Genomic DNA, 25,884 nt, shown 5'->3' with positions numbered 1-25,884 from the left:
TCCAAGAGACACTTTCCTGAATGTAAAATTCAGATAAGAGTCTGTATTATCTTCCTTACAAAGTTATTGAAGCTCAAATTACATAATGAGCATCAGTATGATACAGAAGTTAGGGACCTAAGTGCAGAAGTGAGGATCCTAGGTTTTGAATTTTTAAAAAATGTTTAAATTGATATATTTTAAAATATTTATGAAGTACATGTGATATTTTGATACATGCATACAATGTGTAACTATCAAATCAGGGTATTTAGGATATTCACTGCATCAAACATTTATCATTTCTTTCTGTTGGGAACATTTCAAATCTTCTCTTCTAGCTACTTTGAAATGTACAATAAATTACTGTTAACTACACTCACCCTATGGTGCTATCAAATACTACAACTTATTCCTTCTAACTAGATGTTTGTACTTGCTGACCAACCTCTCTTCAACCCCACCACCCCACCATTCTCAACCCTTGGTAACCACTATTCTATTCTCTGTCTCCAAGAGATTCACTTTTTTTTTTTTTTTTTTTTTTTTGGTTTTGGTTTTGTTTTTTAACTCCTACATATGAGAGAATATGAGATATTTGTCTTTCTGTGCCTGGCTTATTTCATTTAACATATTGACCTCTACTTCTATCCATGTTGCTACAAATGACAGGATTTCATTCTTTTTATGGCAGGATAGTATTCCATTGTGCATATATGCCACACTTTCTTCATCCTTTCATCTGTTAACAAACACTTAGATTAAATCTATATCTTGGCTATTGTGAACAGTGCCGCAATAAACACAAGGGTGCTGGTGTCTCATTGATATACTGATTTTTCTTTCTTTTTGATAAATATCCAGTAGTAGGATTGCTGGATCGAATGGTGGTTCTGTTTTGTTTTTTGGGAAGTCTCATACTGTTTTCCATAGTGGCTGTACTAACTTACATTCCCACCAACAGTGCGTAAGAGTTGCCTTTTCTCTCGTGAACCCGGGAAGCAGAGCTCACAGTGAGCCAAGAATGCGCCACTGCACTCCAGCCTGGGCGACAGAGTGAGATTCCATCTCAAAAAAAAAAAAAAAAAAAAAAAAAAAAAAGAGTTGCCTTTTCTCCACTTCTTTGTCAGCATTCATTTATTTATTTATTTATTGTCTTTTTGATAACAGCCATTCTAACTGTGGTTTTCTGCTGCGGTTTTGACATTGCATTTCCCTGATGATCAGTGATATTGAGCATTTTTTCATATAGTTGTTGGCTATTTATATGTCTTTTTTGGAGAAAGATCTATTAGGATCCTTTGCCCACATTTTATTTTCCTTTTTTTTTTTTTGGGGGGGGGGGGGGGGGGGGGACATAGTCTTGCTTTGTTGCCAGGCTGGAGTGCAGTGGCGCAGTCTCAGCTCACTGCAACCTCCGCTTCCCAGTTCAAGCGATCCCCCTGCCTCAACCTCCCGAGTAGCTGGGACTAGAGGCATGCCAACACACCCGGCTACTTTTTTGTGTGTGTGTATTTTAGTAGATATGGGGTTTAACCATATTAGCCTGGATTGTCTCTATTTCCTGACCTCGTGATCCACCTGCCTCGGGCTCCCAAAGTGCCGGGATTATAGGCGTGAGCCACTGTGCCTGGCCCCTTTGCACACTTTTTAATGGAATAATTTGGTGTTCTGCTGTTGAGTAGTGTGAGTTCCTTGTATACTCTAGATATCAGTCCCATGTTAGATGAACAGTTTGCAAATGTTTGCTCCCATGCTATAGATTGTCTCTTCATTCTGTTGTTTCTTTTGCTGTGCAGAAGCTTTTAATATGGTCCTCTTGGTCTATTTTTGCTTTTGTTGCCTGTGTTTTTGAGGTCTTAGTCATAAAATCTTTGCTTTGATCAGTATCTTGAAGCTTTTCTCCTATGTTTTCTTCTAGTTTTATAGTTTTGTATCTTAAGTCTTTAATCTATTTTGAGTTGATTTTGGTACATAGTGAGAGATAGGGGTTTAGTTTCATTCCTCTGGATATGGGTATCCAATTTTCTTGGCACCACTTATTGAAGGGTGTCTGTATGTTCTTGGTGCATTTGTCAAAAATCAGTTGACTGTAAACAGTTGGATATATTTCTCATTTCTCTATTCTGTTCCATTGGTCTATGAGTCCTTTTATACCAATACCATGCTGTTTTCATTAATCTGGATTTGTAGTGTGTTTTGAAATCAGGTAGTGTAATGCTTCCCGATTAGTTCATTTTGCTCAGTATTGCTGTGGCTGTTTAGGGTCTTTTGTGGTCCCATACAAATTTTAGGTTTTCTATTTTTTGTGAAGATTGTCATTGGTATTTGGATAGGAGTTGCACTGAATCTGTAGATTTCTTTCTGCAGTATGGTCATTTTAACAATATTAATTATTAAAATCCATGAGCATGAAATGTCTTTATGTTTGTGTCCTAATTTCTTTCAATAATGTTTTATAACTTTCGTTGTAGGGGTCTTTTACCTCCTCGGTTAAATTTATTCCTAAGCATTTTATTTTTCTGTAGCTATTGTAAATGGGATTGCTCTCTGATTTCTTTTTCTGACACTTCATTATTGGTGTATAGAAACACTACTGATTTTTGTATGTTGGACTTTGTATCCTACAGCTTTCCTGAATACATTTATCAGTTCTAAGAGATTTTTAGTAGAGTCTTTAGGTTTTCCTATGTATAAGATTATGTCATCTACAAAGAGGGATAATTTGACTTCCTCGTTTCCAATTTAGATGCCTTTTATTTCTTTCTCTTGCTTGACTGCTCTGGCTATGACTTCAAGTACTATGTTGAATAGGAGAATTAAAAGTGGGTATCTTCGTCTTGTTCCAGTCTTAGAGGAAAGTATTTCAGCTTTTTCTCATTTAGTGTGATGTCAGCTGTGGATGTGTCATATACAGCTTTTATGTTAAGGTATTCTTCTGTCTAACTTGTCGAGAGTTTTTAACAGGGAAAGATGTTAAATTTTATCAAATGCTTTTTCTGTCCTACTGAGATGATCATATCGTTTTTGTCCTTCATTCTGTCAATGTGATGTATCACACACTGACTGATTTGCACATGTTGAACCATGCTTACATCACTGGGATAAATTCCATTTGATTATGGTTTCTAATCTTTTTGACATGTTGGATTCAATTTGCTAGTATTTTGCTGAGGATTTTTGTGTCTGTGTTCATCGTGTTCATCAAGGATACCGGTCCATTTTTTTTTTTTTCTTGTGTCCTTGTCTGACTTACTATCAATGTAATGTGTAATGCTGGTCTCATAGAATGAGTTAGGATGAATTCCTCTCTGCCTCAACTTTTTGGAATAGTTTGAGAAGATCTGGTGTTAGTTCTTCCTTATAAGTTTGGTAGAATTCAGCAGTAGAGCCATACAGTTCTGGGTTTTTCTTTGCTGAAAGATTTTTTATTACTTATTTGACTCTTTTCTCATTATTGGTCTATTCAAGCATTTCATTTCTTTCTGGTTCAATCTTGGTAGATTGTGTGTGTTCAGGAATTAACATTCCATTTCCTCTAGGTTTTCCAATATGTTTGCATATAATTGTTCATAGCAGTCTCTAATGATCCCTTGTTTTTGTTTTTTTGTTTTTTTTGAAACTGAGTCTCACTCTGTCACCCCGGCTGGAGCGCAGTGGCAGAATCTTGGCTCACTGCAACCTCCACCTCCCGGGTTCAGGTGATTCTCCTGCCTCAGCCTCCTGAGTAGCTCGGATTACAGATGTGCACCACCATGGCCGGCTAATTTCTGTATTTTTACTAGAGATGGAGTTTTGCCATGTTGGCCAGGCTGGTCTTGAACTCCTGACCTCAGGTGATCCACCTGCCTTGGCATCCCAAAGTGCTGGGTCTACAGGAGTGAGCCACCATTCCGGCTGATCCTGTGTATTTCTGTGGCATCAGCCATAATGTATCTTTTTTTGTTTCTGACTATTTGGATCTGTTGGGAACAGGTTCCCAAAATCTGGCCATAAACTGACCCCAAAACTGGCCATAAATAAAATCTCTGCAGCACTGTGATATGTTCATGATGGCCATGATGCCCACGCTGGAAGGTTGTGGGTTTACCGGAATGAGGGCAAGGAACACCTGACCCACCCAGGATGGAAAAACCACTTAAAGGCATTCTTAAACCACAAACAATAGCACGAGTGATCTGTGCCTTAAGGACATGCTCCTGCTACAGACAACTAGCCAAACCCAACACTTTGTTTTGGCCCATCGCTTTGTTTCCAGTAAGGAATATTTTTAATCTATAGAAACAATGCTTATCACTGGCCTACTGTTTTTTTTTTTTTTTTTTTTTTTTTTTTTTTTTTTTGAGACGGAGTCTTGCTCTGTGCCCAGGCTGGAGTGCAGTGGCCGGATCTCAGCTCACTGCAAACTCCGCCTCCCGGGTTTACGCCATTCTCCTGCCTCAGCCTCCCGAGTAGCTGGGACTACAGGCGCCCGCCACCGCGCCCGGCTAGTTTTTTGTATTTTTAGTAGAGACGGGGTTTCACCGTGTTAGCCAGGATGGTCTCGATCTCCTGACCTCGTGATCCGCCCGCCTCGGCCTCCCAAAGTGCTGGGATTACAGGCTTGAGCCACCGCGCCCGGCCTCACTGGCCTACTGTTAATAGATACGTGGGTAAATCTCTGTTCAAGGCTCTCAGCTCTGAAGGCTGTGAGACTCCTGATTTCCTACTCCACAAGTCTATATTTCTGTGTGTGTGTCTTTAACTCCTCTAACGCCACTGGGTTTGGGTCTCCCAAGCAGAGCTGGTCTCAGCATGAGTCTTTTTTCTCAATTAGTCTAGTGGTTTATTGATTTTATCTTTTCAGAAAACCAACTTTTTGTTTCACTGATCCTTTGTAGTGGTTTTTTCAGCTCTATTTTGTTTAGTTCTGCTCTGATCTTTATTATTTATTTCTACTAACTTTAGGTCTAGTTTGTTTTTCCTTTTTGGGGGTCCTTAAGGCATACCATTAGGTTGTTTATTTGAAATCTTTCCAATTTTTATGCAGGCATTTATTGCTGTAAACTTTCCTCTTAGTGCCATATCTCATAGAATTCGGATATGTTGTGTTTCCATTTTCACTTGTTTCAAGCAAGCTTTTTATTTCCTTTTTAATTTGTTCATTGACTCATTGCTCATTCAGGAGCATGCTGTTTAATTTCCATGTATTTATACAGTATACAAAGTTTCTCTTTTTATTGATTTCTAGTTTTATTTCCCTGTGGTCTGAGAAGATACTTGACATGATTTTGATTTTTCAAAATTTGTTGAGATTTGTTTGTGGCCTAATATGTGCTGTATCCTGGAGTATGTTCCATGTGCTGATGAGAAAAATATGTGCTCTATAACTGTTGAATGAAATGTTTTGTAATGTCTGTTAAGTACATTTGTTCTATAGTGCAGAGTAAGTCTGATGTTTGTTGACTTTCTGCCTGGATAATCTGTCCAATGCTGAAAGTGTGGTGCTGAAGTCCCCAACTATTAATGCATTGGGGTCTGCTGAACTCTTTTGTTCTAATAGTATTTGCTTATATATCTGGGTGCTCTGGTATTGGATGCATATATATTTACAACTGTTACATCCTCTTGCTGAATTGATCCCTTTATCATTATGACCTTCTTTATCTATTTTTATGTTTTTTGATGTAAAGTCCATTTTCTCTGATATAAGCATAGCTATTATTGCATACTTTAGGTTTCTATTTGCATGGAATTTTTTCAATCCCTTCACTTTCAGTCTGTGTGTCATTATAGGTAAACTGAGTTTCTTGTAGAGAACATATAGTTGGGTCTTGATTTTTAAAATCAATTCAGCCAGTCTATATTTTTTAATTGGAGAATTTAAACAGTTCACATTCAAGGTTGTTAGTGACAGGTAAGGACTCATTCCTGCTTTGCTAATTATTTTGTGATTGTTTAATACACTCTTCATTTCTTTCTTCCTTGTTGTTTGCCTTTAAGATTTGGTGGTTTTTTGTGATGGTAATGTTTAACCCCCTTCTCATCTGTGTATGTATGCCACCAGTAAGCTTTATATTTTTGTGTGTTTTCATGATGGTGGACGTTGTCCTTTCACTTCCAGATATAGAAATCCCTTAAATATTTCTTGTAGGACTGGTCTAGTGGTGATGAATTCCCTCAGCTTTTGCTTGTCTAAGAAAGATTTTATGTCACCTCATTTAAGAAGGATAGTTTTGTTGGGTGTAGTATTCTTGGCTGACAGTTCTCCTCATGCCCCAACCAATCCCTCACCCCAGGACTTTGAATCTGTCATCCCATTCTCTCCTGGTCTAGAAGCTTCCTGCTGAGAAATGTACTGTTAGTCTGGTGGAGACTCCCTTATATGTGACATGATGCTTTTAACTGTTTTTAGAATTCTTTGTCTTTGATTTTTAAAAGTTTGATTATAATATGCCTTTAAAATCTTATTAGATTAAATCTATTAGGGGATATTTGAGCTTTCTGTATTTGGATGTCTTTATCTCTTGCAAGACTTGTGAAGTTTTCAGCTATTATCTCATTAGCAGGTTTTCTATATCTTTGCCCATGCCTTCTCCTTGTGAAACTCCCCAAATTTGAATATTTGTTTGCTTCTGGTATCCTGTATCTCACATAAGCTTTCTTTACTCTTTTTTCTTTTCATCTGTTTTATATCAAAAAATCTGTCTTCAGATTCAGAAACTTTTATTTATTTATTTATTATTTTCTCGAGATGGGGTCTTGCTCTGTCACCCAGGCTGGAGTGCAGTGGCATGATCTCGGCTCACTGCAACCTTCACCTTCTGGGTTCAAGTGATTCTCCTGCCTCAGTCTCCCAAGGAGTTGAGCCTACAGGTGCACAGAACCATGCCTGGCTAATTTTTTTTTTTTTCTATTTTTAGTAGAGACAAAGTTTCACCATGTTGGTCAGGCTGGTCTCGAACTCCTGGCCTCAGGTGATTCACCTGCCTTGGCCTCCTAAAGTGCTGGGATTACAGCTATGAGCCACTGCACTTGGCCAGAAAGTCTTTCTTTAGCTTGATTTAGTCTGTTGTTGAAGCTCTTGATCGTATTTTTAATTTCATTCACTACACCTTCAGTTCCAGGATTCTGTTTGGTTCTTTTCTATGATGCATATCTCTTTGTTAAACTTCAGCTCATGAATTGCTTTTCTGATTTTTTTATCATTTATCTGTGTTCTCTTGTATCTCACTGAGCTTCTTTAATCTTATTTTGAATTATTTTTCAGAGATTTCATATATTTTCTTTTCTATAGGATCTGTTACTAAAGAACTATTGTCTTTTTTTGGAAGTGTCATATATCCTTGCTTTTTTATGTTTCTCGTGTCCTTACATTGGTATGTGGACATCCAGTGTAACAGCTGCTTGTTCTGATTTTATAGATTGGTTTACATAGGGAAAGGCTTTTTCCTATAGATATATATTTAGTGTGACATAGGATGCTTTGGCTTTGATTATAGGTGAGTGCAGTAGCAGACTCTCCATATGATTTCTTCAGCTATAATCAGTGTCAGTGGTGTTTGTGAGTTCTGTAGTGACTTAGACTGTGGTTGTTAATGGATGCTGCGGTGAGGCTTAGCTAGGAACAAGAATGTCAGATGGGCTGGTCCTCAGGTCCCTAGGTGGTGTATGTGGGACTCCATGGTGGAAGGTCAGTCCTTGAGCCTCCAGGCAGCATGCTTGGGTGCTAATGATAATTATCAAGTGGGTACTCAGGCCCCCAGGTGGTACATGTGGCACTGGCAATGGCAGTAGCAGTGGTGTGCCACCTCTCAGGTCCCTTAGTACACAGGCAACATCTAGGGCAGTTTCACGAGGCTGATCACCAGGCCTCTGGATGGCACATGGGGACAACAGTTATGAGTAGGAGAGGTCTGTTCTCTGGCCCCCAGGTGGTAAACACAGGTGTGGTGGCAGGAGGAATGCTAGTCAATACTCAGGTCCTGGAAAGCATGTGTGGGTACTGGTGGTGATAGGTGAGGTAGGTCGATCCTCAGTTCCTTGGACTATGCACTTATGTGCCTGTGGCAGTGTATGAGGCAGATTGGTCCTCAGTCCCCGGGACAATGTACACACGTGAACCAGTCCCCCTGCCCCTTGAATGTGTTGAATGTCTGCGCAGGTATGCAGAGGCTCTGCCACTGGAGGGAGCAGGGTTGCTATCAGTGGCAGTGGCCCCAGACATGCAGCTCTCAGGCTCTGGGGAGCACAAGCTTTAGCTTTCTTTGTCATGGGGGCAGTCTCCTAGGTGCACTGAACCACCCATTCCCCAGGTAAGTCACTGTGTGGGCTAAAGTGCTGAAGACCCAGGCACAATGCTGGGGCCAGTATGTATTGTGATGCTGCAGCCCTCTGAATGGACATAGGGGGATGTCAGCAGGGTTCCAGGGATGTGGAGATTCGGGTGTGTTGGACCCAAGGGTGGAAAAATGTAGTCTGGTGGGAGCTAGGCTCTCAAAATGACACTGTGCTGTGGCTGCTTGAATCTCAGAGGTAGTGTGAGGCCCAGCCCAAACTATCTCTCTGGAACAATGCCTTTTCCCCACAATGGGGAGTTCCTTCTAGCTCCAAGCTTATCCTGGGTGGGCTGGCTGCTTTGCTTCCCTCTCCTTCCAAGACTCCGAAGTTTCCTGTCACTTCCTTGATGAACTCCAGTATTCTGTCTTAGATGCTCTATTCAATATGTAGTTAATTACTCACTGAGTAGAAGGCAAGTGCCTGATGCCTCTACTCAGCCATCTTGATGCCGCCCCCTGCAACCCTCTAGTTTTGAATCCTGTTTTTTTTTTTTTTTTTTTGAGACAGAGTCTTGCTCTGTCACCCAGGCTGGAGTCCAGTGGTGCGATGTAGGCCCACTGCAAGCTCTACCTCCTGGGTTCTCGCCATTCTCCTGCCTCAGTCTCCTAAGTAGCTGGGACTACAGGTGCCTGCCACCACACCCGGCTAATTTTTTTTTGTATTTTTAGTAGAGATAGGGTTTCACCGTGTTAGCCAGGATGATCTCGATCTCCTGACCTCGTGATCTGCCCACCTTGGCCTCCCAAAGTGCTGGGATTACAGGCATGAGCCACCGTGCCCGGCCTAGTTTCGAATCTTGACTCACACTTATATCTGTGTATTCATTATCTGAAAAGTGAGTATAAAATTTTATGCCTAATTCAACCTCACAGAGTTTGAGCAGACAGACTCAGCATATTATCTATCATACTGTAAGTGGCTGATAATTATTATCCACAATTGGTATTTTTATTAGTAGTATAATTGTTATTCTTTTTTATAATTAGTTATTATAGAAAGTCATTCACATTTAGAAGTAAACCCTGGCCAGGAATAATGATGAATTTACAAATGTTCAGTGCCTGGTGTTGGTAAACTCAACAACGAGAGATTTCATCCTGCTTCCTTTTGGACCCTAGAGGTATGGTACCACACTCATTTGTTGAATTGCTCCATATCACATGGGTAAGAAGAATGGTTGTGGCAGTGGAAGTTTCCATTTCTTTTCCAAACACATATATTTAATCCTATATAAAAGAGAAGTAAAATGAAATATTAATTTAAATGTGTCTGACCAGCTATATTTGCTTATTATTCAATATCCATGTATATATTAGCAATATTAACTAATTATTATTGAGTATTAATGTTCATTCATGGAAATATATGTTCCCATGATATATATGAAATACAAAAAAATAAAGTCTCCACCAGCTGGGCAAAACATCATATAGAATGTATATGCACAAAAGAAAAATTCACATATAAAATAGGTTTTTAAAAAGTAAAAAAAAAAAAATTCAAGCGTTCAAAAACCAGGTTTTCTGTGGTTTACTGTTCATATCTCACTGGAAGGTTACTAGACTAAAATAAATTCCATTGTTTTACTTTACATCCAGGAGCTGCACTAAGCTGTTTTTCTCAAGTACATTTACTGTTAACCCATTAAAAGGTCTACCAATCTTGGTAGTCATAAATTTTCAATTAGAATTATATACAGAAGGAGTTTATGAAACAGCTAATTTCAGTATGAAACATCCCTGTTGACAATAACAAATCTTTTTTTATTTCAGTCATTAAATTTTGAGAGAATGATTTAGTCTGAAAGCACACCACATGGGCAGCCAGAGAAAGGCATCGGAACTGGCATTCTGGAACCTCTTTCTGGGCACTCTTGTCAACTAGCCTTCAGCTGGTCAGCCAATATCTCCCTTTTCAGTGTAATCATCATCTCTATTAGGGTTGTAATGCACTGTTTCCCTGTTTGCTACATAACTCCAGACTTTGCACTTACAAGGAGCAAAACATTGTCTTATTTATCTTTATATTCCAAGTGCCTAGCAATGTACATCCAAAATATAAATTAATTAAGAAAGGCATAGAACACATTACTGCCTCTGCCAATTTTTCCCCAGTAGAGAAGTCATTTTCAGCCCTGTAAAGTCTCTTGTTCATTTAGTCTACAAAAGTCTAGCAATACGGAAAGAAACTATGCAGCTTTGAATATGCTAATCAACTGAATAACAAAATTAATTGCCTGCTATATATGTTGGGGATTGTGTTAAATATTGTGAGTCTTACAAGGAAATATAAGGCATATCTAGTCAGAATCTATGAAAGGATGAAGCATATAAAATCACTGATTTTTAGTAAAGAATCTAATTGATTTATCCCAGAAATGAATGTATAAACATTGAGCTATTAAAAATATTAACACAAGAAGACAACAAGCAAACATAAATCCCAATACATGATAATGTGGATGGATAATAATGAAGCAGGGGGCTATAATGTGAGCATTCTGTTACATCTTGCCACAATTTAGAAACTCTCATATTATGTAATTTTTGAGTGTCACATTTCACAAAGATGCATGGCTAATTAAGATTAACAAAAATAGTTTGTGGTGCCTTTTGAAATACTTTATATTTTCGGCAGCACCAATTTTCTATTGTTTAAAATGGATTTAGAGTTGTTATGATGCAAAATTGAAGAGCACTAAGGACTTCCTCTGGTTTTCATCATAAAGAATGCTAAGCACGGTGGTTCATGCCTATAATCTCAACATTCTGGGAGGCCAAGGTGGGAGGATCGCTTGAGCCCAGGAGTTGAAGACTAGGCTGGGCAACATGGCGACATCTCGTCTCTACCAAAATAAATAAATAAATAAATAAATAAATAAATAATAATAAAATAAAAATTAGCTGAGTATGGTGGCACGCACCTGTACTCCCAGTTACTTGGGAGGTTAAGGTGGGAAGATTGCTGGAGCCCAGGAGGTGGAGGTTGCAGTGAGCCCAGATCACACCACTGCACTCCAGCCATGGCAACAAAGACAGACTCTGTCTCAAAACAAACAAACAAAATAAAACAAACAAAAAGAATGCAAAATCCAACTGTGTATTTAAAGAGACTTTTATCAATCATTATCATTCAACATTTGCATGGAGGCTTCATTTTTTTATTAAAAAATGCTATGAGTGTAAACTTTAAGTATAATCTTATTCATATAGGATTTTTTCCCCAAAATCAATGGCAAGGAGTATTATAATCAGAAAGTTTCATATAAAGTATTCATAATTTCCAGTAATAGATTTACATGTTAACACAAAAAGGTTCTAAAAGGATATTCTTTTGAATCTTGAACTTTTAAGATTTAACCAAAACATTTACTGTGCAATTTAACATATAAATCCTAAGTGGTTTTTAATAAATTTGTGGACTCCTTTAATTGTTTTTTATCATATCTAACTGTTTGTATGAAAAAGCAAAATATGAGATAAAAAAGACAGAACATTTAGCAGAAAATGAAATAAACAGGGCTTTAATTGTGTCAGAATCCCTTTCCCGGATAACACACAGTAGACCTTTTGATTTACTCCTTCATTTTAGAAGGAATAACTTACTCTTCAGTAGTTTCCTTAAAAGGAGTTAAAGAGCATTGTTATTATTGTTGTTTTGAGACTCTGAGTGACCAAAATTCTCTTTAGGCTTCTCTCCCACTTGATTTATAATGTGGCTGAGTAAATACAGAATTATGGGTTGAATGTTATATTTCCTCAGAATTCTGAAGGCAATGGTCTTATGTTTTCTAATTTTTAATGCTGCTATCAGAAAGCCAAATGTTTTTATTACAACAAATCCTTTGTATGTAATCCATTTTGTTCTCTGGAAGTTTTAAGCTCATCTCTATCTCTAGTGAGCTGAAATTTCATAATTATGTTGGGCCCTTTAAATCTAGAGACTCATATCCATGTTCTGAGAAAGTTTTTAATATGATTCCTTCAGTAATTGTCTTTCTTTGTTTCTTTATTCTCTCTTCTGAATACTGAGCTTCCTGAATTGAACCTCTAAACTTTTAAACCTTTTCTCTCCTACTGTTACTTTATTTTGTTGTTGTTCTGTTTTCAGGGAGATTTTTCTCTATTTTCTAACCTTTATTCCAAGTGTAATCCAGTAATCTGCTTTTTAATTTTGTAAAGCTCTTTGGATTGTTGTACTCTGTTTCCTAACTGTTTCCTCATTTCTCTCTGCAGACAGCAATCACCATTTTCTTCTGTTGGGCTGTCTCTTTCTTCCAAGGTCCTTTTATATGTTGTTCATTTTGGTCTCTCTCTGTTTCTCTTTCTCTCTCTCTCTGTCTGTCTCTCTCTTTTCTGAAGATTCAGATTCGTTGTATGGATGTTGCAAAACTGTGAGGTCTGGGCTTCTAGTGTACCCATCACCCAAATAGTGAACATTATGCGAGAGCTTTGCCTATTGACGCTTGGTTGGAAGTGCTGTATGGCCACTGGGTTTCACCGTATGAAGGTTTGGGCAAGGGGGTGGTCATCTAATTCAGCCCTACAGCTTTATATACCATATGTAATATGATGGCTCTAAAACTGTTTTATCTGAACTTCACTTATGAGCTCTAGTCTTTCAGCATCTCTGGTGGGATGTCTAAAAGGCATCTCAAACGTGAAAAGAAAATCAGAACTATAGATCCTTACCTGCCTCACTCTGCAAACTACTTCTTCCACAAGGTTTCCCATTTCACTTTTATACAATTAGGCAGGTCAAAAACACAGGTATAACTCTTTTCTGACCTTTCCCTTTCTTGTATACACGTACGGCAATTTAATCTATCAACAACTATGGTTCTGACTTCAAAATATATTCCGAATCCAACAGCTTCTTACTAGTTTCACTCTTCCAGCTCTAGCTCAAGCTACTGAAATTAAGATCTCCTGCTTGAATGACTCCTCTCTACTTCTATTCTTGCCCCACTCCAATCCTTTTCCACACAGCAATCAGAGGCATCTTTTAAAAATGTAAGGCTGATCATGTGATTCTCCTGCTCAATTACCTTCACAAGCTTACTGTCACACTAAGAATAGAATCCAAAACCTTTATCAAGAACACAGCATCCTCCAACTACTCCAAGGGGAATTCTTAGTTTCAAACTCTCATTCTCTCTTCACTTTCCATATTTAATTGATCATCAAAATTTATCAGTTTTAATTCCAAACATCTACATTCTTATTGTATTTCTTGTCCATTGCTGCCTAGCCATTTTTCTTACCTGAATCACTACTGTGGGTCTCTGAATTCTATGCATGGGATTCCTCCCTCATTCCAGTCTTTTGCATTTTATATTATCTCTAGACAGAGTCAACATTTGAAATCAATATCTGCTTATGTCACTCTCATGCTTCTTTCAGACTACTGGATAGAGTCTAATTTGAGAAATACAAAGCTCTTCATGGTCTGACTTTTGTCTCCTTCTTGGCCTGACTCCCACTAACTAACATGAGTTAGTGGTACTCCATGCTGAAGTTATTAAATATCTTATATAGTTTCCTGGAACTGCCACTTCCACATGCTGTGTGCCTTTTTGGAATGTCTTTCCTTCTCCTTTCCTACTCCCAGGAAACCAGTCACTACCTCTAAGAGCATCAGTGTATACTTAAATTATGCTACACAGCACATATATGCAGCACACGTATGGCTGTTTGACTGTGGTCTATTGATTCCACTAGAGTAGAGTTTCTAACATACGGTCCATGCATGGGCTTCACAGCAAGCATCAGGAGAAACTATCCATCAATTCTCTAAAATTGATCATAAAACTTTGTATGCAAAGCATACTTGCATTGTCCTGGGAGAAAGTTTCACCTGATCTTCTATGACCCAAAAGGGATTAGAAACCAATATCCTAGATAGTGAGATTCTTTAGGGAATAGATAAGTCTTGTTTATACTTTTTGTTTTTTAAATAGATGGGTCTCACTATGTTGTCCAAGCTGCTCTCAAAATCCTGAGCTCAAGCGATCCTACCACTTCAGCTTCCGGAGTAGCTGGCTGTACCTACAGGTGCATGCCACCACATCCAGCTATCTTTAATCTCTGTATCTCACACTTATCAACCTATTGCATTGCATACAGCATAGTTAAAGCAACTGTACACAATTGCTTGGGTATGCTAGTAAGTACACACAAGGAAATATGCAGAAGCAATTGATATGTTATTAGCATATTAGGCAAATTTCGTTAGGTCCTTGTCCAGGCAATATACTTAGTACCCTCTAAGTTCCCTAGAAATATTACTTTCTTAAACAGACTCTAAAACTTATAAATCTCACCAATACATACTCATCAAATACATACTCTTCAAAATAAGTTTTTATCCAGTCTGTTAGTCTAAGCATAACTGCCACCACCTAAGGTTTCTTCTGTTTATTTATTTTACTTTAAAATATTGTACCCTTCATTTACTCACTTTGCATCCAGACTATAAAATGTAATCTTGATTAGTCAACCCAATAGATTTTTATAATAACCAACAGATAGCTAAGAATCTATATCAGGTTCTGTCTCTCTAGAAAGACTGGTACATTACTTCCAGGCTCAATTTCTCTATTACCTAATAATTGGCTCTTTCCAGCTTTAACAACTTTGTCTTTTAAACAGATGAGAGGAAAGAAACATAACTTTAGTTATGCTGCAGGCTGAAGGAGCTCTGGTTTACCAGGAAAGTCAACAAAGAAGTAATGCTTAGATAATCTAGTAAGCCCAGTATCCGTAGGTTACTACATTGGAATCCCATTTGGAAAGCTAGAATGATAGATATGGCCAAAATAAGAAATATCACTTAAATACACTGGGAAAGAGGCAAAAAATAATAATTTTAGCAATGTTGTTTCATAACATTAGAGAAAATAAACAAAAGAGAAAAAATGAGGTATGCAGGAACAAGCTACCTCATATTAGATTTCTTACCATCTTATAGAGATCTGAGACACTAATCTGGTCCGAGTCCACTACTTCAAAGTCCTTCCGAGGCACCAGGTCCAGGCCCAAATGTCTAGTAAAGAGAGAGACTACATTCAGTATGCCATGTACTCATATTACTTATCTCTCTTTATGTGCCTGGGAACCCACACCTGCCACATCTTGTGGACAGACGATCAGACACTGTCCTAGCAGGAACATGTCTTTATAAAGCAACATCTAATTGTGTTCACTTCTGGGTAAATAAATGAGGCTAGGGATTTAAGGTTGACACAATTCCAGTTCAGGCAGTTCCACTCATGATGGTAAAAAGGTTTCATTCAGTATTACATTATATCAGCATGCTTGAGTTCATTAAGGATAGGTTTTCTTTAGATCATTAATAAGTCATGTTTATTTTTCTGTTTCTCCCCATCTGACAAACATGCTCAAGGTTTAGTTATGCATTAGTTTCATTAGGATGAAAAAAAATCTTCAGGATGTAATTCAAAGACAAACACATAAAATTCACCTCTTAAAAGTTACTAAATTCAAAGAGATGTATCTTTTTCTCTTTATTCATTTATTTTATTTTTTATTTTTAAGTTCTGGGGTACATGTGCAGGATGTGCAGGTTTGTTACACAGGTGAACATGTGCCATGGTGGTTTACTGCACCTCACAACCCACCACCTAGGAATTAAGCCCAGAATGTATTAGCTATTTTTCCTAATTCTCTCCCTCCCCTCACCCTACCCCCAGATAGGCCCCAATGTGTGTTGTTCCCTTCCCTGTGTCCATGTGTTCAAAGAGATGTATATTTTGGCTGAGTTTCATCTCATTTTCAATTTAATTAATACTGATACTGGTAAAGACCTAGCTATGCATTAGCACCAATATTTTAAGAAATGTTAGATAAAAGTTTAACCAACAAGTATTACTACTCAAGACAATAGTATTTGGAGGATCTTTGGGGCAGTAAGAAGAAGTGATGGTAATGGCAGTACTGGGCAGCAGAAATAACTCTGGACATTTTGGGTTCAAAATGGTATCTAATTTATGGTCAATAAATGTTAGCTCCTTTTTCACACTCTAAGACAACAGTTCTAAGCCAGGAATTCAATGGAGTTTATAGGGTTGTAGACCTCTGAAACTACTTATGACACTGGATGAGTTTGTGTGTGTATTCATTATATATTTTTTCTGATGAGAGGGTCTATAACTCTCATCAGAATTTTGGAGACACTCTGTGACCACCCTACTACAAAACAAGGGTTATGAATTATTGTGTCTGGCAAAAGCATTCCATGGGATTATAGAAGAAGAAAGATTTTTTTTATCTCTTCAACTAGACTATGAACTATTTTAGAATATGCTAGCACAGCTAAATCTGTAAGCTCTTTCTGTGCATAAAACTCATCGTTAAAAATAAAATCAGGTGCACATCCAAAATTCAGATTCATTTACAATTTATACCCTGTTTATAGGAAAATATGATAAAATTACATTGCAGTAAGGTTGATAAAATAAAAATGGAAAATCAAACCTATATGGAGGAGGTATTATAGAAGCAAACGTACTAATAGCATATGCTAAAATGGTTACTAGGATTAAGAATTAAAATTTAGATGTACACTTTCTAGCAGGCAAGAAAAAAAGAAAAAACATGTTATTATATTATATGATAATTTAAAGGATAAAAACTATTATATTAAATGATAATTTAAAGGATAAATGACTATTAAAGGATAAAAGCTTACGTTTTTCTGTCAAAGTAGTGTTTTTTTCTATTATCCACTAATTTAAAAAATGAGATTTTAAAGAGAAAAAGGTTTTGAATCAAATGTTAAAAATAACCCACAGTTTTGCATAATGAGATCAGTAACAAACTTTTGGTCTTATCCATGATGGTTTACAATCTAATGATAAAACTACGCCAACTGAAGTTGATGCATTTAAATCTATGAAATTTTATTTTTCTACAATTGGAATCCTGACTTCTTATATCAAAGAAACACTCAGTTCCATCACCTCTTATTAGCTATTCTTCATTTACTTGAAACAATTTCAGGCCTCTGGCTTCTAACGGTTAGAGCATGCAAAGGCAGTGGTGTTCATGGAGTTTAAGAGAGAGCTGCAGTATATCCTTTCTACCTCTCTTCTTAAAAAAAGCAACTGACATTATAAAGATAATTTTGCAGATATAATCTCAAATATTTAAAATACTTCTATGGAGATATGGAAAAACAATGGAAAGATCACAAGAATATTAGCATTTTTATTAGAAAACTGAAATAGTACTATTTAAAACACTTTCAAAATTTTCTGTAGTCACATTATTTAAACTTTTTAAAATAATAAAAAATGAAGAGACAACGTTTCATACATATTCTTTAATTATCCAAAATCTAAAAATATATGTGAACTAGTCTACAATAAGGAAACAACAACAACAAAAAAGAATGAGTAAATAATATAATCAAAATAGGTGTTTTTTATGGCCAGGTGCGGTAGCTCATGCCTATAATCCCACAGTTTTAGGAAGTCAGGGAGAGAGGACTGCTTGAGACTAGGAGTTCGAGATCAGCCTGGGCAACTCAGTGAGACCCCCATCTCTAAAAAAAAATAAATAAATTAGCCAGGTTGTGATGACATGTGACTGCAGTCCCAGCTACTCAGGAGGCTAAGGCAGGAGGATCACTTGAGCCCAGGAGTTTGAGGCTGCAGTGCATTATTATTGTCTCACTTCATTCAGGCTTCAGGGACAGAGTGAGACCCTGTCTCAAAAAAAAAATGTTTTCAGCTGGGCGCCATGGCTCAGGCCTATAATCCCAGCACTTTGGGAGGCTGAGGTGAATGGGTCACCTGAGGTCAGAGTTCAAGATCATCATGGTGAAACCCCATCTCTACTAAAAACACAAAAATTAGCTGCGTGTGGTGGTGTGTGCCCATAATCCCTGCTACTTGGGAGGCGGAGGCGTGAGAATCACTTGAAACCAGGAGGCAGTGGTTGCAGTGAGCTAAAATCATGCCACTGCACTCTGGTCTAGATGACAGAGCAAGACCCCATCTCAAAAAAAAATGTATTAGATACAACAGTTTAAAAAATATCCAGATGACACTTAAGTCATTAGGCCTAGAATTGAGTGTATGTGCTCCTCTGTGGTAGTGCACCACACAGTGATGGCCATGTTTGGAGACTGGTATTATAAGAACTCTATCTTAGCATCATGGCAACCTTAGCTTGCTTGTACAGTCAGCCACCCACCCATATAAATATCCATTCACCCCACAGAACTTTCTGAGGAACTATCATGTATCCTACCAATGGTGTTAGACATAGAGAATACAGTAGCTTTGAGTCATGCAAATGTTCACATTCTTCATGTCAATCCTCTCTTGAAAGCAGAGTGTTTTCCCTCTCCTAAAAGTAACTAGAGCACAGTATCTTTCAGTTTTGTAATTTCATTATCTTGAGAAATAAGAGAATAATTAATGGGTGATTTGGAAAAAACCAAAAGGAGTTCCTCCTGTTAAGACTATCTTTAATGGAGAAAGGGTAGTTTGCCAGTTATATTAGTGACTATCCTCATTTGAAAAAGGCAGAGATGTTGGACAGTGAGAACCAATATGTGTTCACTACAAACTTCACTCTCAAAAAGAGGCTCCTGGCTATTTTTTCCTATGGTTTACTCCAAGAATAGTGAACATCGAGCACAGGGAATGGTCAACATGATCTCTATCTTCACAGCAAAAGATGCATTGCATTGCAGTATCCAGGAGCATGGGTTCTGATGTCAGTTCGCCTGGTCTGTATCTTGGGTATACCACCAAACCACACTGTCTAAAATCTACTATAATAGGCTGTTGTAAGGATTAATCCATGTAAAGGACCCAGCACAGTACCTGGCATTGTAAATTGCTACTGTCGTTTTAATTATTATCCCTATGTTACATTGTTAGCCAAAAAATGGCTTAGACTATAGGGATTGTGATCAAAGAAGTATGGCGTCTGAATAAAAAACTCTTTAAACAGATGAACGCAAGCAGGGGGCAAACATCTATGTATATCTACATGCATATGTAGTACAGAGTTAAGTTTTCAGAAATGGTCTTACCAATTGTTTAGGTAAACAGTCTTCACAAAAATACTTGGTCTTCTCTCATCTATCATTGATCATTCATTCATTCATTCCAATAATCCAACGAATATATATTAGAACCTACTCTGTGCTAAGCTCATGTTGGACCTAGGGACACAACAGCTAGTAAGGACATAATCCTGACCCAATATTCTTTAAGTGGAGCTCTCTGAGGCCCTGAATCTCTATTTCTTTTAAATGCTCTATACTCTGTATTCTATGTCCTATTTTATCTTTTTCCTCTCCTCATCTGAACCACAGAATATAGAAAATAATCTGAAGTTAATTAATTATATACAATGGATACTTTAAGGCAGTGGTCCCTAATCTTCTTTTGTACCAGGGACTGGTTTAATGGAAGACAATTTTTCCACGGACGGTGGCAAGGGTGCAGGGTTAGGATGGTTTCAGGATGAAACTGTTCCACCTCAGATCATCAGGCATTAGATTCTCATAAGGAGCACACAACCTAGATCTCTCGCGTCACAGTTCACTATAACAGGGTTCACACCGATTTGAGAGGACGTAGAGCTCAGGCAGTAATACTGGCTCACTGGCAGCTCACCTCCTGATGTGCGGCCCAGTTCCTAACAGGGGTCCGCAGCCCAGGGGATGGGGATCCAGTATCAGTTCAGAAAAGATGAAGATGTTAAGATTTCTTGTGGAGCAGTGCCCTTTTCTAATGCTTATAGTAAAAACAGCATACAGATAAGAACTATACTAATGAAAACACAGCATATTTATATTTATATAACATATAAAAAGATATAATTAGTAATTACTACTCTTTCCCAAACATTTACGTGGGCTATGTACATCATCTCTAAGCACTTTGGGAAGTAGATAGTATTAGACCCATTTTCTAACAGAGGAAGCTGGGGCCCACTGAGGTTAACTAAGTGGCCTTAATATTAAAAGAGTGGAGCTGGGCTTGTCTCAAGTTGGCTTGTTCTCATTCTTAACTTACGGTATTTCCATTATAACTGCTGTCTTTTTAAAAATAACTGTGAAAGTTATAATAAGTAATAATGGCTACAAGTAGTTGTAAAATCAATTTAGTCATAACTGTTTGAAAGATGACTGTGTGTCAAACATCAAACCAGAAGGAAACTGTCCACCAGGCATGAAAACAAATCCACTTTATTACTCAAATATGTTCACATAGTGCCTACCAAGTGCAGAGTGCAGGTTATAATGATAAGCGAAAAATGCCAAAAGAGTGTCAGTGTAAGAGTGTGTGTTAGTCAGTCGACTGAACATAAACTTGACAGGACTTCGACCATACATACTTTAAACATAGTCAAGACATCCCAGACTGTGAACAGGGCAAGACACTGATCAGTGAGCACACCACCAGGTATGGGAAGAACCATAACTGTGAAATCATTGAAAATTTCTGCTAATTTCAGGTGTCCCAAAGTTGGAAAATATCAGTATATCCTTAAGGGTAAAGTACTAAGCCACAAACCCTTCTGGATCCTGGCTAAAAATCTACTTAGAGGAAACTCACTGGGGGATATTTTCTGCATATAACAAACTAAACTACTGCTTGTATATCTTACTCCAAAAGCAATTCCCTTGATGAGAGACATATACTCAGTGGGAAGAAAGAGATAGAGATGGGTTAGAATATGTAAAAATATGAGAAAGTAGAAAAGGGGAGGAGGAAGAAAAAATGACAGAGGGGGAGAAAGAGAATAAAAGAACCAGAAGTTTATATATATATATACACATATAAATACATGTATATGTATATATATTAGTGATTTGTGTTAAATTATTATTCGAAGAATAAAATATTTCTTAGGTATTTTTCTAAGGCAGAGATCAATTAGGCTATGTCAGTTCTGGGTTAATGCAATTTTAACTTAGCTAGCTACTGTAATGATGAAATTAGAGACACAAGAAACTTAGCATCTTTAGAGAAGATGTTGAAAATATTAAGTTAAAATTACATCACTAGACAAATTATTTTAAAATTTATTTGTAGTGGATCTAATTAACTGACTAATTCTCTATGTAAGACACTTGAGCAAAGATGATGACTAATTTGAACACAGCTTTATGCCCTTCTAGTATTGCAGTTCCTAAAAATATAAGAGCACAATGTAGTAAGTGCTGGTTTCTATTTGATACAATTTCATAATTTTTAGTTATGAAGTATCTACATATAGGCCAATAAGTTTAAGTCACATAAGTTTAATGTCTGAATATTCAAATTTTAGGCCAAATAAATAATTCCTAATCTCAGGAAACAAAATAAAAAATTGTTATCTAGATGTGGAGAGTTCCTCACTAAATTAAAACTCTAAATGAAAGATTACAGGACCAGGTCAGTTTCTATCCTTGGAAGTTCTAACTGAATGTTACTCAGATATACATCACAGGATATAACAGTATTCACACTTGCAGAACAGAACAAAGATCAAATAGCCTAACGACTAAAAATACTGGCCCAGGATGGAGTGCAGTGGCATGATCTCAGCTCACTGCAACCTCTGCCTCCTAGATTCACGCCATTCTCCTGCCTCAGCCTCTTGAGTAGCTGGGACTACAGGTGCCCACCATCATGCCCGGCCAATATTTTGTATTTTTAGTAGAGACGGGGTTTCACCGTGTTAGCCAAGGTGGTCTCCATCTCCTGACCTTGGCCTCCCAAAGTGCTGGGATTACAGGTGTGAGCCACCACGCCCAGCCAAGGCATAGTAGCATTTCATTGTAACAGTGCATGAAGTGAGACCATGTACTTGCCACAGTGATGTAGACATATTTAATCAATACACTACTAATAACAAATAGTAGTTTGTGAAATAGAGTCTGAAAGGGCAGAGCTATAATGTCTGTGTAAGAGCTTAAAGACATAACGAGTTTAAAATCATATATTTAATTGCATCTATTAAAACATTAAAATACATTTGGCAAACAATGATTCAACATGTTAATGTGCTAAACTTCAAGGTTTTATGGCATTTATAAAAGTGTGGTGGAACAAGAAGTGTGGAACTATCAGAATAAAATGGGAACAATGGTTATAGTCATCTGTTCTCAGCTTTTGTGTAGAACAGTCTATTTTACATAACCTAATGGTATAAAATGACTTTGTTTTTACAATATGCCATCTTTTCTTTCAAAATAGGAAGAAAAATTTTTAAAAAGTAAGCTCAAGGAGAAACCAGAAAGAAAAGTCCTATCAGTTTTGGTGCGACATGTTTTTTCCTTTCAATAATGACACACCTGCAAAGTTCTTATTTAGGTTTTTAAGTGACTATATTTTCCACTGAAGGAAAGGAGGAAACAAGAAAAAAAAGGAAGACAGGGGTGGAGGGAAAGAAGTGCAAGGGGAGGAAGAAAGGGGAAAGAAAGAAAGAAGACGGAAAGTAGGGAAGGGAGAAAAGGAGAAATAGGAAAGAGGGAGAAGAAAAGTAGGGAGGGGAGTGGAACTGTGTTTTTTACCTTTGCTTATTAAAATATGCATATACATACCCCTCCAACTCACAGACACACACACACACACACACACATTTCATTGAGAAAAAGTTAGTCATGAAATTGGAATAGCCCTGTAATTTACTGGGAGGTATTTATAATGTTCTGAGCCTTTTTCCAGTACAGTTTGAACTTGTTTCTAAGCTATCATCTATATATTTTCAGATTTGATTGCAAAATCAGATTGGTTTGTTTTTCAAGTTTCATAATAAAGAGGTATAGGTACTCATAGTTCTGAAATAATTCTATTTACTGGAATCTATAGTGGCAGTTAAACTGCAACATAATGAATTACACATTTATTAGTGTCAATTCAAGTGTGACCAATTTGCTTGCCACACAGTAATGTTGTATTTGCAATTTCTGTATTCTTATCACTGACTTAAAAATAAAAACAGTGACATAATTTTATAACATAAAAATGTTTGCATTTGAAGAGGCAGAATCAGTAGCTATGCTGCACATCAACATACTGTATTTTACTAAATTTTTATTCCCCAAAGTTAGATTTAGAGAACACTGATCTATGGTACACCTAAATTCATGTTATATACTATTATAGAAGGTGGTCTGTGGTAGATGCCAAGCAATCCTACTAACAGTCGTGAGAGGGCATAATTAAACAAAACAAACAAGGATAGAATGTTGTGGCTTCAAAAAGGTCACAAATAACCAATTTAGTGTTATATTTTCTCTTTTCTACTGACGAACAGTAAGAATTTGGGTGTGATCCACTGTTTATTAGATTCCATGTTTCCTCTTTCCTGATTTATTCTACTTTGCAGGAGCACATCCTCAAGTCCCTTCTTAAGAAGGGGTCATGAGAGGTAACTTTTGTGCATCCCTGAACATCTAAAAATGGCTTTATGGCTTTGTGTCCCCTCTCACTTAATTAGATGGTTGGGTATTTTAAAATAAAACTCTGGCTGGCAAATCATTTCCCTACAGAACTCTGAAGATATTATTTCATTATCTTCTAGCACCCAGTTAATGATAAAACTTTTGAGGACAGTATGATTCTTACACTTTTGTGAGAGGAACTATTTTTCTCTTTAAAACCCTTAAATAGTCTTCTCTTCATTCCTAGAATACTAAGGTATCTTAATGTGCCTCGCTGTGAGTTTTTTTTTTGTTTTGTTTTGTTTTCCCATTTATTATAAGCATCTGGTGGGGCCCTTTCAATCTTAAGATTCCTGTTTTTTTGGCTCTGACAAATTCTCTATTATTCCTTTAGAATTTCCTCTGTTCTTTTTCTGGAAGGCAAAATGTTTGATATTGGACCTCCCTGGGTAGAGCCTTTGTATTGAACTTCTTTCCTCATGTATTGCCTATATATTTGTTTTATTTTCCTAGAGATTACATAAAATTTATCTTCTCTGAGTATTTTATTTTGGAAATTACATTCTCCATTTCTTTTACATGGCATCTTATTCTACATAATAGATCTTCTAGATTCTATTTGAGGATATTAAAGTGTTTTTGTTTTGTTTTATTTTAAAGTACTTTATTATCTCAATTTGCTCTGGGGACAGTTTACTTTCTTTGGGCACAGGTGTTTTATTAATCTTCGTCTCTCTCTTTCCTGTAGAAGCGTTTCTTCAAACATCTGGTGATACTTGATTGTCCATTCAAACTTAAAAGACAGCAGAAGAAATGCAGAGTTTTTTTGTACATGGGTAGGTGACTGGCAAGTTTCCCTTTCTGCTAAGTGGGAGCAATCTGCTCATTATACTTTAAAGTCCTTAAATGCCAGAATGTGGAGGGTTTTGCAAAGTCCCAGTTCACACCCCTGTTGCCCAGTTTTCCAAGAGGAAATACCTGGCCAGGCTTTCTGCTCATTGACTGGGGTAGACTGTTCCCTAGACACTCTTTTAAGCCAAACCCTTTACAAAGCTTCAAGGCCTATCCCACCTTCCATGATTCTGGAAGCTGTGAGGCAGACTGACTCTCTCATTAACTAAGGTTTCCTCCACATATAATGGACTTACTCTGTCATTAATCTTTCATCTACTTTCCGGCTTCCAGAAATGGGCTCATAGATCTCATTTATTGGTGGACCCCTCCCAAAAAGGATAAGGAGCTGAAGACACACGTTTAAATATACTTAAGGCAATGCATATTTTAAGTAGAGGCAACCTGGTCACTTAAAAGTTCAGTGGACCCAATTTTAAGAGAATGAGACAAAAGCACCTGACATTTATATCAATTATAAAATTATATTATTATATCAATTATGGATATAATATATCAATTATATCAATTGAAAATTATACCCTAACTTCCCATACCAAAGTCTTCAAATTGTACTTGGATGGCAATAGCAAATCATAGTCATTTCATAAATGCAAGACTATTACTGAATGACAAGGTAGTTAAAAATATTCTGAAGTACAAATGTAGACAGTTTCCATTTGTATGTTATGCTCATTCAGATTCATTGTATGGCTATAAAATGTAAAGGACACCAAATTCACGTTTGAAGAAAGCAATAAAATTTTTTTAAGTGTATTCTGATTAGGAGGTATAGAATCAAGAAATCTGAGGTCAAAGAAATTTAACTTTATAGGATAATCTAGTCGTATTATTTACCTCTTCTTTCCAGAAGCAAAAACAGAGGCTGAAAGAGGTTCAGCAACTAGAACCAGTGAGTACCCTTTGCTAACTAGGACAAATAACTGTTCCTACCAAAAATGATAAAAGCTTAGTGAAGAATGTAACATCGTCTTCGAATCATTAAAGAGAAGCTTTGTATAGGTGCAAACTCCCTGAAGAGTGAGTTACCACAAGTGAAACTTAGAGATACCCAAACAATTTTCATACTTACTCATTACCCCAGTCCAGGCGCACGGTGATGTGCCGCTTAACCTCCCGCACCTGATCCTGAGTCAGGTGACCAGACAGTAGCTGCCTTCGCAGGTCAATAAGTTCATTCATCACATGGCGTAGTTTGTAGAAAAGATCTACTTTGTGTTTCTGAAAGGGCATTTTTGGTGTTGGATGAAATACAAG

The 25,884-nt window shown here is 37.2% G+C and overlaps 1 protein-coding gene across 6 annotated transcripts in view; it reads right to left on the bottom strand.

Moving 5' to 3' along the window:
• Positions 1 to 25,884, bottom strand: part of DOCK3 (dedicator of cytokinesis 3) — a 688,972-nt gene that overhangs the window by 306,457 nt on the left and 356,631 nt on the right. For 5 of the 6 annotated variants that reach the window (XM_050780657.1, XM_050780653.1, XM_050780654.1 and 2 more), the window contains exons 6-7: positions 25,700 to 25,848; positions 15,258 to 15,342 (exon numbers count right to left, since the gene is read on the bottom strand). In XM_050780657.1, the coding sequence (XP_050636614.1) occupies positions 15,258 to 15,342; positions 25,700 to 25,848 (234 nt within the window). Of the gene's footprint in view, positions 1 to 9,346; positions 9,418 to 15,257; positions 15,343 to 25,699; positions 25,849 to 25,884 lie in introns of those variants that run through there. The other variant, XM_050780658.1, reaches the window with a different exon arrangement.

Source organism: Macaca thibetana, chromosome 2 (assembly GCF_024542745.1).
Source record: "Macaca thibetana thibetana isolate TM-01 chromosome 2, ASM2454274v1, whole genome shotgun sequence".
Taxonomy (NCBI): domain Eukaryota; kingdom Metazoa; phylum Chordata; class Mammalia; order Primates; family Cercopithecidae; genus Macaca; species Macaca thibetana.
Note: the sequence above shows the minus strand (reverse complement) of the source record. Positions and strands in the feature narration are given on the sequence as shown.